The sequence below is a fragment of the Orcinus orca genome, chromosome 6, assembly GCF_937001465.1.
Source record: "Orcinus orca chromosome 6, mOrcOrc1.1, whole genome shotgun sequence".
Taxonomy (NCBI): Eukaryota; Metazoa; Chordata; class Mammalia; order Artiodactyla; family Delphinidae; genus Orcinus; species Orcinus orca.
The window spans coordinates 65,256,240-65,270,382 of record NC_064564.1 but is presented as its reverse complement, the minus strand read 5'-3'; the positions used below and the strand labels follow the sequence as shown (position 1 = coordinate 65,270,382).

Sequence of the window (14,143 nt, the reverse complement as noted above, 5' to 3'; positions counted from 1 at the left end):
CTAATCACTGACAAAGACACTGGATGAGGCTACCATTATTTTAATCTCTAAATCTTTGCTCATAATCAGACAATAGTTTCTCATCCTTCTCCTTATACACTTTCTGAGAATAATTTCCTTATTCTTCTTGTAATATCACAAAACTTTGTGGTTATAAGCTAGCTGAACAAAGACCCTATCAGGCTCAGTATTTGGAAATGTCAGATGTCTAGTTGTTAATCAGGGCTTATTATTAATGCAAGTTTTAATTAACATAAATGACTAAGGAACAGCTTAAGAATCAGGGCATAAATGTTTGTCTTTTCAATTAAATGATACTGTAAATAATAAATTAGGGGGAAAGCTTTGGATAATCAGTAATACCAAAGACAATTGGGATATATTTTAATATAGTCGAGTTGCAAAGCCATTAGTTAATAGCTCTGCTTTGATTTTTGCCTCACCACACAATTGGGAGCAAACAGAAGTGTGAGTATGTGCATGTGTTTAGCAGAGGCTCTATTCAGTAACAATTATTAACTCACGGTCAATGCCAAGAAGCCAAGACAAATGAATGGCCTGGTGGTTCAGAGGGGTCTCAGGGCCTGGATATGTTTCACAGCAACACAAATCCCATGTAAGTTATTTAGCCAGTCAACCCTTGCAGGGGACTCAAACCCACTCTTGGTAAGCCCTGGCTAGACTATGTCAGGAATATTTGGACAGCATGATTGAACTTAAGGGGAAAGAAAGACTTACAATTCCAGATTCTGACATGGTCTACAAACCAATGCTAGATATTAGATATCCAGTAGACTACCAGTATGCCTCCCAATCACTTCTTTCCCATGTTCTCCAGAGGCCCCAGATAATCCATGTGGATTAAATAAAAGGAAATCACCTTCTCCCTCTACAACCTCAAACTGGTTTCCTAGTCCTGTTATTATTCCTTTTCATTTTCCTGAATCCATCCCCAAAGCCACGCCTTAGCCATATTTGGGCCCTGGTGAATGCTCAGGTGGACCATTGCAGCAACTGATTGGGCGCTGGGATCTTCCCCCTGCAATGGACTAATCCCGATCCCAATTCAGATTCTTTCACACCCATCACCCTGAAGATAGAGTGCAAACTATAGAGTGTTACACCCAAGGTCCTTCAGGAGTTGAGCTGTGCCTCCAGGCTCACTTCTTAAAAAGTACCCCATGTAAGGAACCTCTTGCTCGCGGCAAACTGAACAACCAGCAGCCGATCCCCGGACTTGACACACATGGACGTGCCTTTAATCAGTCTTCTGACCTTCCTCTTCACTTTCTTATCTTCCTGGAGAAATTCAGTGGATCCTTCAAGATCTGGCCCAAGTTCTCTACAGCTTTTTTTTTTTTTTTTACATCTTTATTGGAGTATAATTGCTTTCCAATGGTTAGTTTCTACTTTATAACAAAGTGAATCAGTTATACATATACATATGTTCCCATATCTCTTCCCTCTTGCGTCTCCCTCCCTCCCACCCCTCTAGGTGGTCACAAAGCACCGAGCTGATCTCCCTGTGCTATGCGGCTGCTTCCCACTAGCTATCTATTTTACATTTGGTAGTGTATATATGTCCATGCCACTCTCTCACTTTGTCACAGCTTACCCTTCCCCCTCCCCATATCCTCAAGTCCATTCTCTAGTAGGTCTGTGTCTTTATCCCTGTCTTACCCCTAGGTTCTTTATGACTTTTTTTTCCTTAAATTTCATATATATGTGTTAGCATACGGTATTTGTCTTTCTGACTTACTTCACTCTGTATGACAGACTCTAGGTCCATCCACCTTTAATTGTTTCAAAACCGCATCTTGCTATGCTTGAGGGTAGTGGCCATTATATTCATAATTGTTTCCCCCCTTCAGATTTCATCTTCCACTATTCTCTCTGGCCTTCTTTCTATTCTCTGGCCATGCCAAGTCTCAGAGCTTTTCCTCTGGCTCTTCCCTTTGCCTAGAGATCTCTTCCCTGTCCCCATATGTGCTCTTCACAGGACTGCCTCATTCAAGTCTTAGCTCAAATGTCACCTCTGCAGAGAGGCAGTCCCTACTGTCCCACATCTAAAGTAGCCTCCCCCAATATTCTTCTAATCATTCTTTTATTATCCTGTTTGCATTTGTCTCCATCAGAAATGAACTTGTTTATCTTCATGTTTATTTGTTCTCTCCCCAGCTCTCCCACTCCTCACTAGAACATATTTATCTGCCTAAGATATAGCAACCTTGTCTATGCATTCACTCATGTAGCCCCAGTGCCTACAACAGTGGCTGACACATAGCAGGTATTAATAAATATCTTTGGAATTGGTGTATGTAGGGTTTGCAACTGTAGGAATGGATATAAATAGGATTATTTTATGAGTATAGGTTTCCTGGTGAGTGGAAATAAAAAGGTGGACATCCTAATCAACCTTCCCCTCCTTCCCACCTCTCTAGAAACTGTGCCCTGAGTCATTATTTGAATGTTTTTACCTTTTGTCTTTCACAATTGTCTTTGCATGTCAAGAATGCATTAAGGCGTAACTTTTTCAAGACCTTTTAGAGTATAGACTCTGGAGCCAAACCATTTAGGGTTATGTCCCAGTTCTGTCTGTGTATGACCTTAGGCAAGCAATTCAATCTCTTTATGCCACAGTTTCCACATCTATAAAAATGATGGGGGGCTTCCCTGGTGGCGCAGTGGTTAAGAGTCCGCCTGCCGATGCAGGGGACAGGGGTTTGTGCCCCGGTCCGGGAGGATCCCGCGTGCCGCGGAGCGGCTGGGCCCGTGAGCCATGGCCGCTGAGCCTGCGCGTCCGGAGCCTGTGCTCCGCAACGGGAGAGGCCACAACAGTGAGAGGCCCGCGTACCACAAAAAAAAAAAAAAAAAAGAAAAAAAAAAAATGATGGGGGCTTCCCTGGTGGTACAGTGGTTAAGAATCTGCCAATGCAGGGGTCACGGGTCCGGGAAGATCCCACATTGCTGCAGAGCAACTAAGCCCATGCACCACAACTACTGAGCCTGCATTCTAGAGCCCACAAGCCAAAACTACTGAGCCCTCATGCCACAACTACTGAAGCCCGCACGCCTAGAGCCTGTGCTCCGCAACAAGAGAAGCCACTGCGATGAGAAGCCCATGCACCACAACGAAGAGTAGCCCCTGCTCACCACAACTAGAGAAAGTCCGTGCACAGCAATGAAGACCCAACGCAGCCAAAAATAAATAAATTTATTAAAAAAAAAATGATGCCTGCCTCATTGGATTGTTGGGATAATTACAAGAATATGTGCAAAACAATCAGACAATGGCCATAGCAAGTGCAATATACATGTTAATCATTAATATTAGTTGTTTTCTATCATGTGGAGACAGGACACAATTGAGAAATCCAAATAAAAGCAGTATCTGTGGGAGATTACTGTGATGGGGCAAGTGTGTGCAACAGAGAAATGAGAACAACAGAACTTTTGCTTCCAGAAACTCAAAAAAATATAGTTTATTAATTTTACATTTAGATGTTTGTGATACACACACATATAGAGGAAATCTGAAAGTAGAGTACCTCCATGATTTTGTGTTGAATGTTATACATTTTATTTTAAAATAATTTAACAAAGTTCATCTTAAATTTTATTATTTTAAAATAAAAACCATTATATCAAAATCTCAAGCATTTAAAAAATTGTAAAGGCCATGATTCAAGTCAACAATTCTGTATTTTGAGATTTGGTGGGTAAACATGATTTCATTTGTCTATGAAGAATTTACTCTGTTCCCTTCTTGCCTTTTCAAGGTTTTCAAAAGTGATCATTCCTTTTGGCAGCTGCAACTTACTCTTTTCTGTTTCCAGTATGTTCTCAGCTTCACCTTAAATAAAGTACAGAAATGTGCAAGGTGACAAAGGGGTCATCAGCATTTTGTGAGAAGACCTACTTGTTGTGTTCCACTGACATGCTGTAACACTGTGTGGAGGCATGCCCCCAGATCTCACAGTTACATATTTCACCCACTGTCCCCAGTGAAGTGACCTCCCAAAGGAAACACAGTAATGAATTCTGAAGATTCATAAAGAGATAAATCAGATGCCAGAGACTTTGACAGAAGACAGCATTTTAAAATGTAGAAGAGAAAGAATACCAAGTACTATTTTTTTTTCCTTGAAGGAAAGTCAGGATGAAAACATCCTGACTTTCCTTCAAGGAAAAAAAAATAGTACTTGGTATTCTTTAGTTATAAAGAATACTATTAGTTGTGTTAGGATAACTATTAGTTGTGTTAGGAGGGGTTTAAGGTGGTGAAACCCCATATCGTTCTTCTTGTTGCCCCTTATTATATCATAAGTGATGTGAGAAGAAAATAAAGTTTACTAAAAAACTCTAATTTTTCAGGAAAGCTAATCTTTGACTTGAAACTACTTATAAATACCCCAAATAATATTAAATGTTCTTTAGTCCATATATACATACATACACACACATATACACATTTTTATAAACAATTCCTCTTAAATAATAGCTAGTAATTTCTTGGGCACAGTGACATTTGCCAACTTTTATTGTTGAAGACTAGCGAAATTCTGAAAAACTATAATATATGTTGTTGACATTCCATAAACTTTCCTTGGGAATAAAGGCAGTTGTTTTCTTGAAGTATTCCTCTTTTAATGCACAATTAATTTATACTCCAAACCCAACAGCCAGGCTACAATTTGCAAATTATCACAGCATTCCAACAATCTGCAAACATTTTTTTTTCTCAATCTTAAATAGTAAGTAAAAATCATTATAAAATTGTATGTAATTGGGCAGGCTATTGATGGACAGACTAGATGTTTCCATGAGAGAGTGCCTTCCATATGGCAGATTCTTAGTATATGTTTACAGAATGGTTGATAATAAAGTCAATTAAACAGGAAGTATATATCTTGGGGTCATCTCTAGTTAACAGGGCTATATATTATAAACTAAACTTTTTAATATGGTAAATTTCCTGGTGGATTCTAAAGTTTTATTTTATTTTTTTTAAACAGGAAATTTCCACAACATTCCTTGGAAGTTAAATTTTTATATTCTATAGACTCTGATGGACCTGTAATAAAATTACTTCCCAATTATACAATCAAAATATTCCTAGAAAATAAATTTGCCCTCCATTAGTAATACATTCAAGTGAATGCTGTATAATAGAGTTGAGATTTCTTAATACTACATACTAACTTTTATGAGGGACTGAGAACTCTAATGTTCTTATAAACAGTGAGACATAGTTGAGCTCAGACTAATGAATTCTTAAGCAAATGAGTAACATGAACCTGAGCAGGTTATTGAAATGAGTTTTAACATAAGTAAATCAGTTTTGTACAGTTAGTTTCCAGCTTAAAATGGAATTGTACTCCAAAAGTTAATTTGTAGATCAGTGTTTTAGAACTCAGAATACATTTTCCCACAGTAATATATGCTATAAATAAATTTCTAGGCCATCAGCAAAACACTGTTTAGCCCACAATATAGCTGAACTATGATACCAATAATGTCTGACCCCAAAGGACATTTTAACATAGTTTCTATGTGGAAAATGTACTTCTATTTTCAAATGGGAATTTTTAAGAACATATAATTCCTCCATTTCCCTAAGTCTGTGCATGAAAAGTTCTACTGCCTACTCCCAATACCTGCACCTTCTCCTTTCCCATACTAAACCAGTCCCCACAGAGCCTCAGGGATAGTGATGCGCCTATAGCCCAGGAGAGAACAGGATGGCAAAAATGAAGGCTTGGGAAAGCACTGTTTCCAGCATGCTCTGTGTTGAAGGCTTGAGGATTAGGGAAATAGGGATCCTCATGAGAGGTGTGTAGTGGTGGGAATTTGGAAGACATGGATATCCTAGACTAATGGGAAACTCTGTCTTCTTGGGACAGGAATGGCATCTGTGGCAGCAGTGCTATTTTCTAGGGCAATAAAAGCCAGAGTTCAGTGGGAGCAGTATGGTACTGGTGAAAATTTAACAACCAGCTTTCCAGAACAAAAACAAATGTATGTAAGTTTATTATGTACATAAGTTTATTATAAATTTTACTTCTATGAAATATATGTAGCATACAATTTATAAATGATAATAACATGTACAGTACCCTTTATCATAAATTCTATATAGCAAATTGATCCTCAAAGAATGTTTTTATTGATTTTTGCTGAACTCTTTTATCCATAGCTCACCTAAGCAGTTGATGAGAAAGTATAATTTCAACATGAATGATGGTCGGTGTTTTCATTTACGTTAATGAGTAGGACAAAAGTGAAACAGTGATATTGTGGACTTTGTTGAATCAGATAACAGTTTTTAAATATTAAGACATTCCCTGAATTTTTTATGCTATTCACAACATAATGGATATGGACACAACACACTTTTAAGACTAATATACATCATTAACATTTTCTTCATCATTTTCTTAAGTCTAGACCACGGGTTGGCAGACTTTCTTAAAGGGCCAGATAGTAAATATTTTAGGCTTGTGGGGACTTGCATATCTGTTGCAGTGACTCGGCTCTGTCATGGAAATGGAAAAGCAGAAATGAATGGGTATGTCTGTGTTCCAATAAAACTTTATTTTCAAAAATAGGTGGCCATCCTGCAGACCATAGTTTGTCAGCCCCTGATCTAGACAATCAACAAAATAGTTAAGTCAAGCCTTGATTTGGTATTTGTAGATTTCCATGGTGTAAATACTCCCACCATGACCACCTTCAAGCTGACATACCAATGGGATGTCACTGAAGTCAGAGTTGTATCTGTATTTTATTGTGTCTATATATTGTATCTGCATTGCCACCATACAGATACAGTAGATATACATAACTTAAAAGAATAGATATACATAACTTAAGAGTACAGATATTTGTAAAATAATTAGAAACTAAGTTCTGATTATTATTGTTTTTAATATAATTTAATATTATGTATTTTCTGTAATTTATTTAATTGTAAGTTTATATAATTTTTAAAAAAATTTTATTGGCATATAGCTGATTTACAATGTTGTGTTAGTTTATATAATTTAATTTTTAATAATGACTGTGTTTAACAACCAGCTTACAAAATTCCTGAACATTTGACGGTTGGTTCTTGTGAGCTGGTATGAGGTGACTCCAGCATACCACTATGTGAGAGGGGGCAGAAATATCGGTCATTGGTAGCTCAGGGAGAGTCTTGTCAGAATTTTCATAAGTCAAGGGGGTGTGAGGAGTGGATCCTGGAACCAGAAAATGAATCAGAAATTGAGACTCTGGTCTAAGACTTATCAAAGACTTACCTTTCATTCTTTGTATAAGGGTCCCGTAGCCCATGTCATACTGGTAGGCAAGGACAAAGCCTAATGGAACGATAGGGAAGAGGAAGGCAGGCTTCTTCTTTTTAATTGCTCTGATTCAAGAACAAAAAAGAATGAATATCAAGGAATAACCTGTAAATAAATATCTTTGTACTTGATGAAAGGAAATAATTTATCTGCTTTTGGGAAGAATATCCTCCATTTCAGAAGTTACTTAATTCTTCTATGGAAATAGGATTTGCTTACCCATAATCCCTCAGCAGATTCTGCAGTTCTTGGGTAGGGTCTATGATTTGTTCATCTTTATTTGATGTTGAGGCTCAGATTACTCATTTTAAAAATATTTAAGTATTGATATCTATCCCTTAGGGACTGTGGAGATGAATTTGTAGAGACTTCCTTCTGTCTTGGTGCAAAGTCAGTCCTCTCTCTTACTTATAAAATGGAGAAAAGTACAGAAGAAATCTAAGAAACTAAAGGAAGAATTAACTATTACTATCCTGGTTCTACAGAGTTACCGCCAAGGACTAAGCTATCAGTGTTACTTTGTTCGCCTATACGTGTACTATTTGGATCAAAGTCCTATCTTGGCCAACTTAATAATATGATCATGGCAGAGACAAAAAGAAGTAGAAGAAAATTTTAAAGTAAGTAGCAAATATACCCAGCTGTTAAAGAGACGGCTGCAATGCCAAAAAAAGTTCCAAAATATTTGAGGAATTCCCGAGACCAAGCAATCTGCATAGCCATTTGTCTTTCTCTCGTTTCATTCTGCATCATTAGCTGCCTTTCCAGCTGAGGACAAAACAAAAGACAAAGTGTGGTTATTCATCTTTTGAATCCGAGCACAGAGTTAATAATCTGCTTTTCTAGTGGATTTTCTTTCTTCAGTAGCTTTAATTCATGTTTTTTCTTTTTTTAATCTCAAGAGACTTTGACTAAAGTCCTTCTGGACTGCTATCCCCAACTGTAATCTTGGCAGTGAAATCTGGAATATATATGGAATAAGTATGATATTCTTCTTCAGCTCTTGTATGCATGTAGTCTGGAACGTTTATCCAAGCCCAAAATATATGTTCAGCTTACTATATGAAATGTGAGAAAAATATCTATGTGCCTTTAAATACAGAAACACTTTATTGGCCTTAATTACCGTTTGCACTGAAATCATTTTGTCTTCCAAAACCATCCAACTCCACACTGAAATTCATTTGAAGTATTGGGTCCATATTGCATCATAATATGATGGTAGAGGGGTATTATTTTGAGATATCAATAGAGATTTTTCTTTGCCACATTTTTCTTGTTGCCTCAAGTCCTTCACCACTTTAGTCAGTGCCTTTCACTGCCTTAGAACAGAAAGCAGATACAGCGCAGAACACAGGAGACTGTATTTCTGAATGGATTTTTTAGAAAATACATAGGAGAAGCAACAGTCTGAAAGCCCAAGCCCATTATTTTGAAAGAGTTAGATTCTTGAGAGAGAAAAGAGCTCTTTTTAAATTCTCAAATCTTGGCACTGTGTATCATTAGCAAAGCCTAGAGGATAGCAAGCATATAAACCATAGTGTGAGAGGAATGAGTAATAATGTGACTCAATTTTCCTTCCATGCCTTCTTTCTCCTGTGGGAAGGGACTGGAAGAGGAGAATGAGATTTTATGAAAAAAGTTGGGGCTTGGTTCCGTGACCCCTCGTGGGGGTTGAAGCCCCAGGGGATGTGATGGATTTTGAATTTGAGAATCCTCAGACAGAGAGCACTTGTAGTTCTGCCTCCTGTCAAGAATTCTGGGAAGGGGCATCTGTCCGCCTGCCGATGCAGGGGACACGGGTTTGTGCCCCGGTCCGGGAAGATCCCACACGCCGCGGAGCGGCTGGGCCCGTGAGCCATGGCCGCTGAGCCTGCGCGCCCGGAGCCTGTGCTCCGCAACGGGAGAGGCCACAACAGTGAGAGGCTCACGTACCGCAAAAAAAAAAAAAAGAAAAAAAAAAAAAAAAAGAATAAAAGTAAAGTAAAGCAGAAATGGTTGCAGAGCAGATCTAGGCTTATAGAAGAAGGCCTGAGAGAGGCCACCCCAGTCTCCCTCAGTTGCCAAGGGTTGTGGATAAAGTCTGCAAGGTTCCCAGGTCAACCTGGATAGGGTCATAGAAGGTAGCTGATAATTGAAAGCATGTGGCTTACCAGAGAGTCACCAAAGCCTAGGGCCCAGGAACCCAATAATAGACACTTGGGTAAAAACTAAGGCTATTCAGAAACTCTGAATACCCTAACTTTACTTATCTATAAATCTGAAACTATTCTAAAATTTAAGTTTATTTTTTTAAATGGTTATAAACAAATCTTATATTCTAGGTCTCTACTCTCTACCAATAAGAATAGAAGCAATCATCTCCATATATCAGAGAAACTGTGAAAATCAGCTAGACTGTATCTGCAATAAACTAAGTCTAGAGTTGAAAAAAATCCATGCAGACCCTCTCTTTCATGGGCAAAAAATCCTGATGAAGGACATCATTGAGCTATAATGCTAATTATCAATTAAAACTTTATTAATTACCACATACTTTATAAAATTGTATTTAAAGTCACAGGTCTAAGTCCAAATACATTTTAAAATTCAAATTAATTAATAAATTTTATCACCAAACTTTTTCAATAGCCATAAAGGGATAATTACATTAATGTAATTATTAATTTACCAGTAATAGGCATTATTTAACTAAATGTACATTCATTTTCACCCTTCTTCCCCAAATATTGACGCTAATAACAAGAGCAAAAGAGAACATGTACAGTAAGTTTCTGTAACAGTCTTTAACCCAAATCATAAATATAAAATTCTTTATCCTATTTTAAAAGAATTTTACACCTTTTTATAATAATTATTTTCCTATCTCTGTTACTTTTTTTTTTTTTTTTTTTTTTTTGCGGTACGCAGGCCTCTCACTGTTGTGGCCTCTCCCGTTGCGGAGCACAGGCTCCGGACGCGCAGGCTCAGCGGCCATGGCTCACGGGCCCAGCCGCTCCGCGGCATGTGGGATCTTCTCAGACCGGCGCACGAACCCATGTCCCCTGCATTGGCAGGCGGACTCTCAACCACTGCGCCACCAGGGAAGCCCTCTCTGTTACTTTTGATACTGCTTTATAGGACAATTTGAAATTAAAATGTTCCTCATTATGACTTCAGACTAAGATGATTTTATAGGCTTAGCTGGTACTAGTTTAACAATTACAGAGCCACAATTAATTTTAAAGAGAATATAATAAAAGGGAGCTAGCTTATTAAAAATTATTGTTCAGGGCGCAGTGGTTAAGAATCCGCCTTCCAATGCAGGGGACATGGGTTCGATCCCAGGTCCAGGAAGATCCCACATGCCACAAGAGCAACTAAGCCCGTGCACCACAATTACTGAGCCTGTGCTCTAGAGCCCGCAAGCCACAACTACTGAGCCCGCGTGCCACAACTACTGAAGCCTGCGTGCCTAGAGCCTGAAGCTCACACACCTAGAGCCCGTGCTCTGCAACAAGAGAAGCCACCGCAATGCGAAGCCCGCGCACTGCAACCAAGAGTAGCCCCCACTCGCTGCAACTAGAGAAAGCCTGCGCGCAGCAGCAAAAACCCAACGCAGCCAAAAGTAAATAATAAATGAATTAATTTAAAAAATCATCATAGCGTTTCTTTAAAAAAAAAATCATTGTTCATAGTAGGAGAAACCACATTCTGACCACCTTCATAAAACTGTTACATCCACTCTTTCTTGTGTATTTTAACTCTTCAGATTTTTTTGTTTAAAAAATATTAAGGGCAGCCACAATATTACTGACCTCAGTAATTTGTCAATCTTTTGAGTCTCAGAAGGGGCAACTATGTAAAAATCCACAGACCATTTAATACGTTTCCCTTTAATACAATCTTAAAATGATTAAATTTCATGTGGACACATAAAACATTTTCACAGCACAAAAAAGGCAATGACATTGTCCTATAAATTATCTTCATTGTAGTTTTAATTTTTTATTAATTAGAGCCTTTCCTATTTTTGAGAAATAATTAGGCCAACCTTGAAAAAAATCCATATACTTCTGTGTTTTTAGTTTCCAACAGTCTTTTAACTTATGCATAATATATTCACATGTAATAGAAAAGATGTCTTTTTATTTGCTTAACTGGACAATGCCAAAAAGCTTTTCTGCATGTTTTGTCACAAAAGAGATTTTGTTTTATCGGGAATGAATATTTTATATTTGTCTATGCCTTTTTTAAATTAACAGAGACATTATTGATACCTTCTAAACTAAAAGCAAAATCAGAATTTCAGGTAAACAAACCATAAAGATCATTAAAATAAAGCAACCATAATGAAAGCTGTGACAAGTGGCATTTAAGTTTAACTTGCTCTACAGATGTTTTAAATGTTCAACATCCAGTAAGTAGTTTGGGAAGAATCTGGAACGGGAAATGAATAACAAATTGAAGCTTTTTAAAAATAAATCCAGGGCTTCCCTGGTGGCGCAGTGGTTGAGAGTCTGCCTGCCAATGCAGGGGACACGGATTCGAACCCTGGTCTGGGAAGGTCCCACATGCTGCGGAGCAAGTAGGCCCGTGAGCCACAACTACTGAGCCTGCGTGTCTGGAGCCTGTGCTCTGCAACAAGAGAGGCCTGCGCACTGCGATGAAGAGTGGCCCCAGGTCGCCGCAACTAGAGAAAGCCCTCGCACAGAGACGAGGACCCAACACAGCCAAAAATAAATAAATAAATAAATAGATTTAAAAATAAGTCCATTGTTTAATCAATGACTTATGAAAGTAAAAAAATTGAAGTATTATTCAGAAGCTTAAAAGCTTTGGTTACAGCATCTTGTTACATACCTTCCAATAAAGATTACAGCACAATTAAATCCACTCTTATTCTCAGATGTTTGTAAACAATAAGGTCACCCTATGTAAAAACTAAGAATTCCAGTTTAGCAAAAGCCCTTTATATTACTTATGGATTCTAAAATATATGGACTTTCTCCAGCAAGATCAGAAGATGCTGACAAGATGAGTAGAGCCTGGGAAAGAACGAAAGATCAATGACGTTCTCGTCCGTTATCTAAAATTCTGTAAAGACATAGCTGCTAACAGTGTCTGGTACATTATAAATGCTATTAACTGAAGTTGAAGACAATTCCAGAACTTAAGTAAAAAATGATAATAAGCATATTTTCTTTTATCCTGGATTTCCTCATTTTAAAGAGTACATATTTCTTACTTTGATAATTAACGTTCCTCTATGTCAATCCTAGCTGTGCACAAAGCTAAGACCTCTATTCTATAATACTTAGAACAAAAAATCTTAGAAACAAAATATGCTTCAAAAATAAAATTAGAAAATCATTAAGGTAGTGTAAGATGCTTACTTCTACTTTATTGTGGCAGCTGATACACTGATAGAAATAATAATGTGGTTCACCAGGTGCTAAGCACTGTACTTAATTTACATATATTGACTTTCCTGCAAAACCCTATGAGGCTGGTCTATGAGTTAAAGATAATGGAATCCACTCCAATTAGTAATTTAAACAGAATGGGACTTATTGCAAGGTATTTGGCAGGTTAAGAATTTCTAGGGGAGCCATGGAAGTTAGTTTGTGTCCTATACTATCAGGAATAACATAGCAAGGAGAAATGCTCAGCCAGAACAGGGGACTCTCCTATGGGAACCCCACAGCTACTGCCTTCTGTCATAGATGCTCAGAACCAAATACTGAAATTCCACCTCCACATTCCCAAATGTCAGCTCCACTACAGTGATTACAAGAAGATCCAACATCTTCTAGAAGCTTTATACTGCCCATGTCCACCTCCCAGGTTTCCTTCAGGTGTGCCTAGATGGCAGAACCATGTCAGATGTGAAACCCAGCTGCAAGAGTCTGAGAAATCTGCCTCTGGCTTTCCAGCCTCTGTTGCCATAAGGGAGTTGGATGGAATGGAAGCTGAGCAGAGGATGTATTGACTCAGTTTACAGTTGAGGAAACTGAGGATCATAGTTCGACTGATTTTCCCTGTGGCCTCAGTTATCAAATGGCAGATCTAGGATTCAAACCCAGGCCTGCCTGTTCCAAGGCCCAACCTTGCAGTCTACTCTCAGTACACTGGCAGTAATCAAGTCAATGTGGAAAATGGGAGTAAAGCAGGCAGGGTATGTCGTTACCATCTGAAAAGCCTTTGGCCTTCTATTATAATTAATACAAGAATTTTAAAAAGACACTGCGTAATGAGCTCTAAATTTATGGGGGTACAGGCTGACCTGAATTACTCTGTTTAATTCCCCTTAAAAGAGCCTCTCTACACACTGTCTCTGATTTTATGCCCCCATCCCTGTAGTGATTTCAGTGACCAGCACTCTCTGAATGTGAGCCTCCTAAGGCCCCTGTGACCTCCTCCTCGTTGTCATATCTAATTTCTCAGAGAATTGGGGGCAACCACCACATCCAAATAATGACCATGGCCTGGAGACTTGATTTCTAAACATTTCTTGAGATGTGGCCTCTCCTACGCTGTTGTGCAAGTGTGTGTTTGGGGCTCAGGCCAAGGGCCCTGGGAGAGAACAAGGCCAGCCCGTGGCTCTATAAGGAAACTAGTGTCTGTGCTCAAGGTGAGGGCAGAACAGGAAGCTAAGGAGGTTCTGAAAAGTCAAGACCTGCTCCCCTTCCATAAATGAAATACAAAGGGGAAAGGCAACTCCTAAAAACACAGAGGTACTAGAACCTTTTCCAGAGAAGGTCCTTCAAATCCTTTATTTGTTTACTTTCCCCTAGAATTTTTTTCTCATCCATCTCCTC

At 38.5% G+C, this 14,143-nt stretch overlaps 1 protein-coding gene across 8 annotated transcripts in view; it reads right to left on the bottom strand.

The window, feature by feature from the left end:
- Positions 1-3,451: 3,451 nt before the first annotated feature.
- The window catches only part of PLGRKT (plasminogen receptor with a C-terminal lysine), a 62,242-nt gene continuing 51,550 nt past the window's right edge, over positions 3,452-14,143 (bottom strand). For 7 of the 8 annotated variants that reach the window (XM_033404391.2, XM_004279109.4, XM_033404389.1 and 4 more), the window contains 3 exons: positions 7,981-8,111; positions 7,299-7,408; positions 3,452-3,853 (listed from right to left, as the gene is read on the bottom strand). In XM_033404391.2, coding sequence (XP_033260282.1) covers positions 3,732-3,853; positions 7,299-7,408; positions 7,981-8,111 — 363 coding nt within the window. In that variant the 3' untranslated portion in view covers positions 3,452-3,731. Of the gene's footprint in view, positions 3,854-7,298; positions 7,409-7,980; positions 8,112-8,469; positions 10,195-14,143 lie in introns of those variants that run through there. The other variant, XM_033404395.2, reaches the window with a different exon arrangement.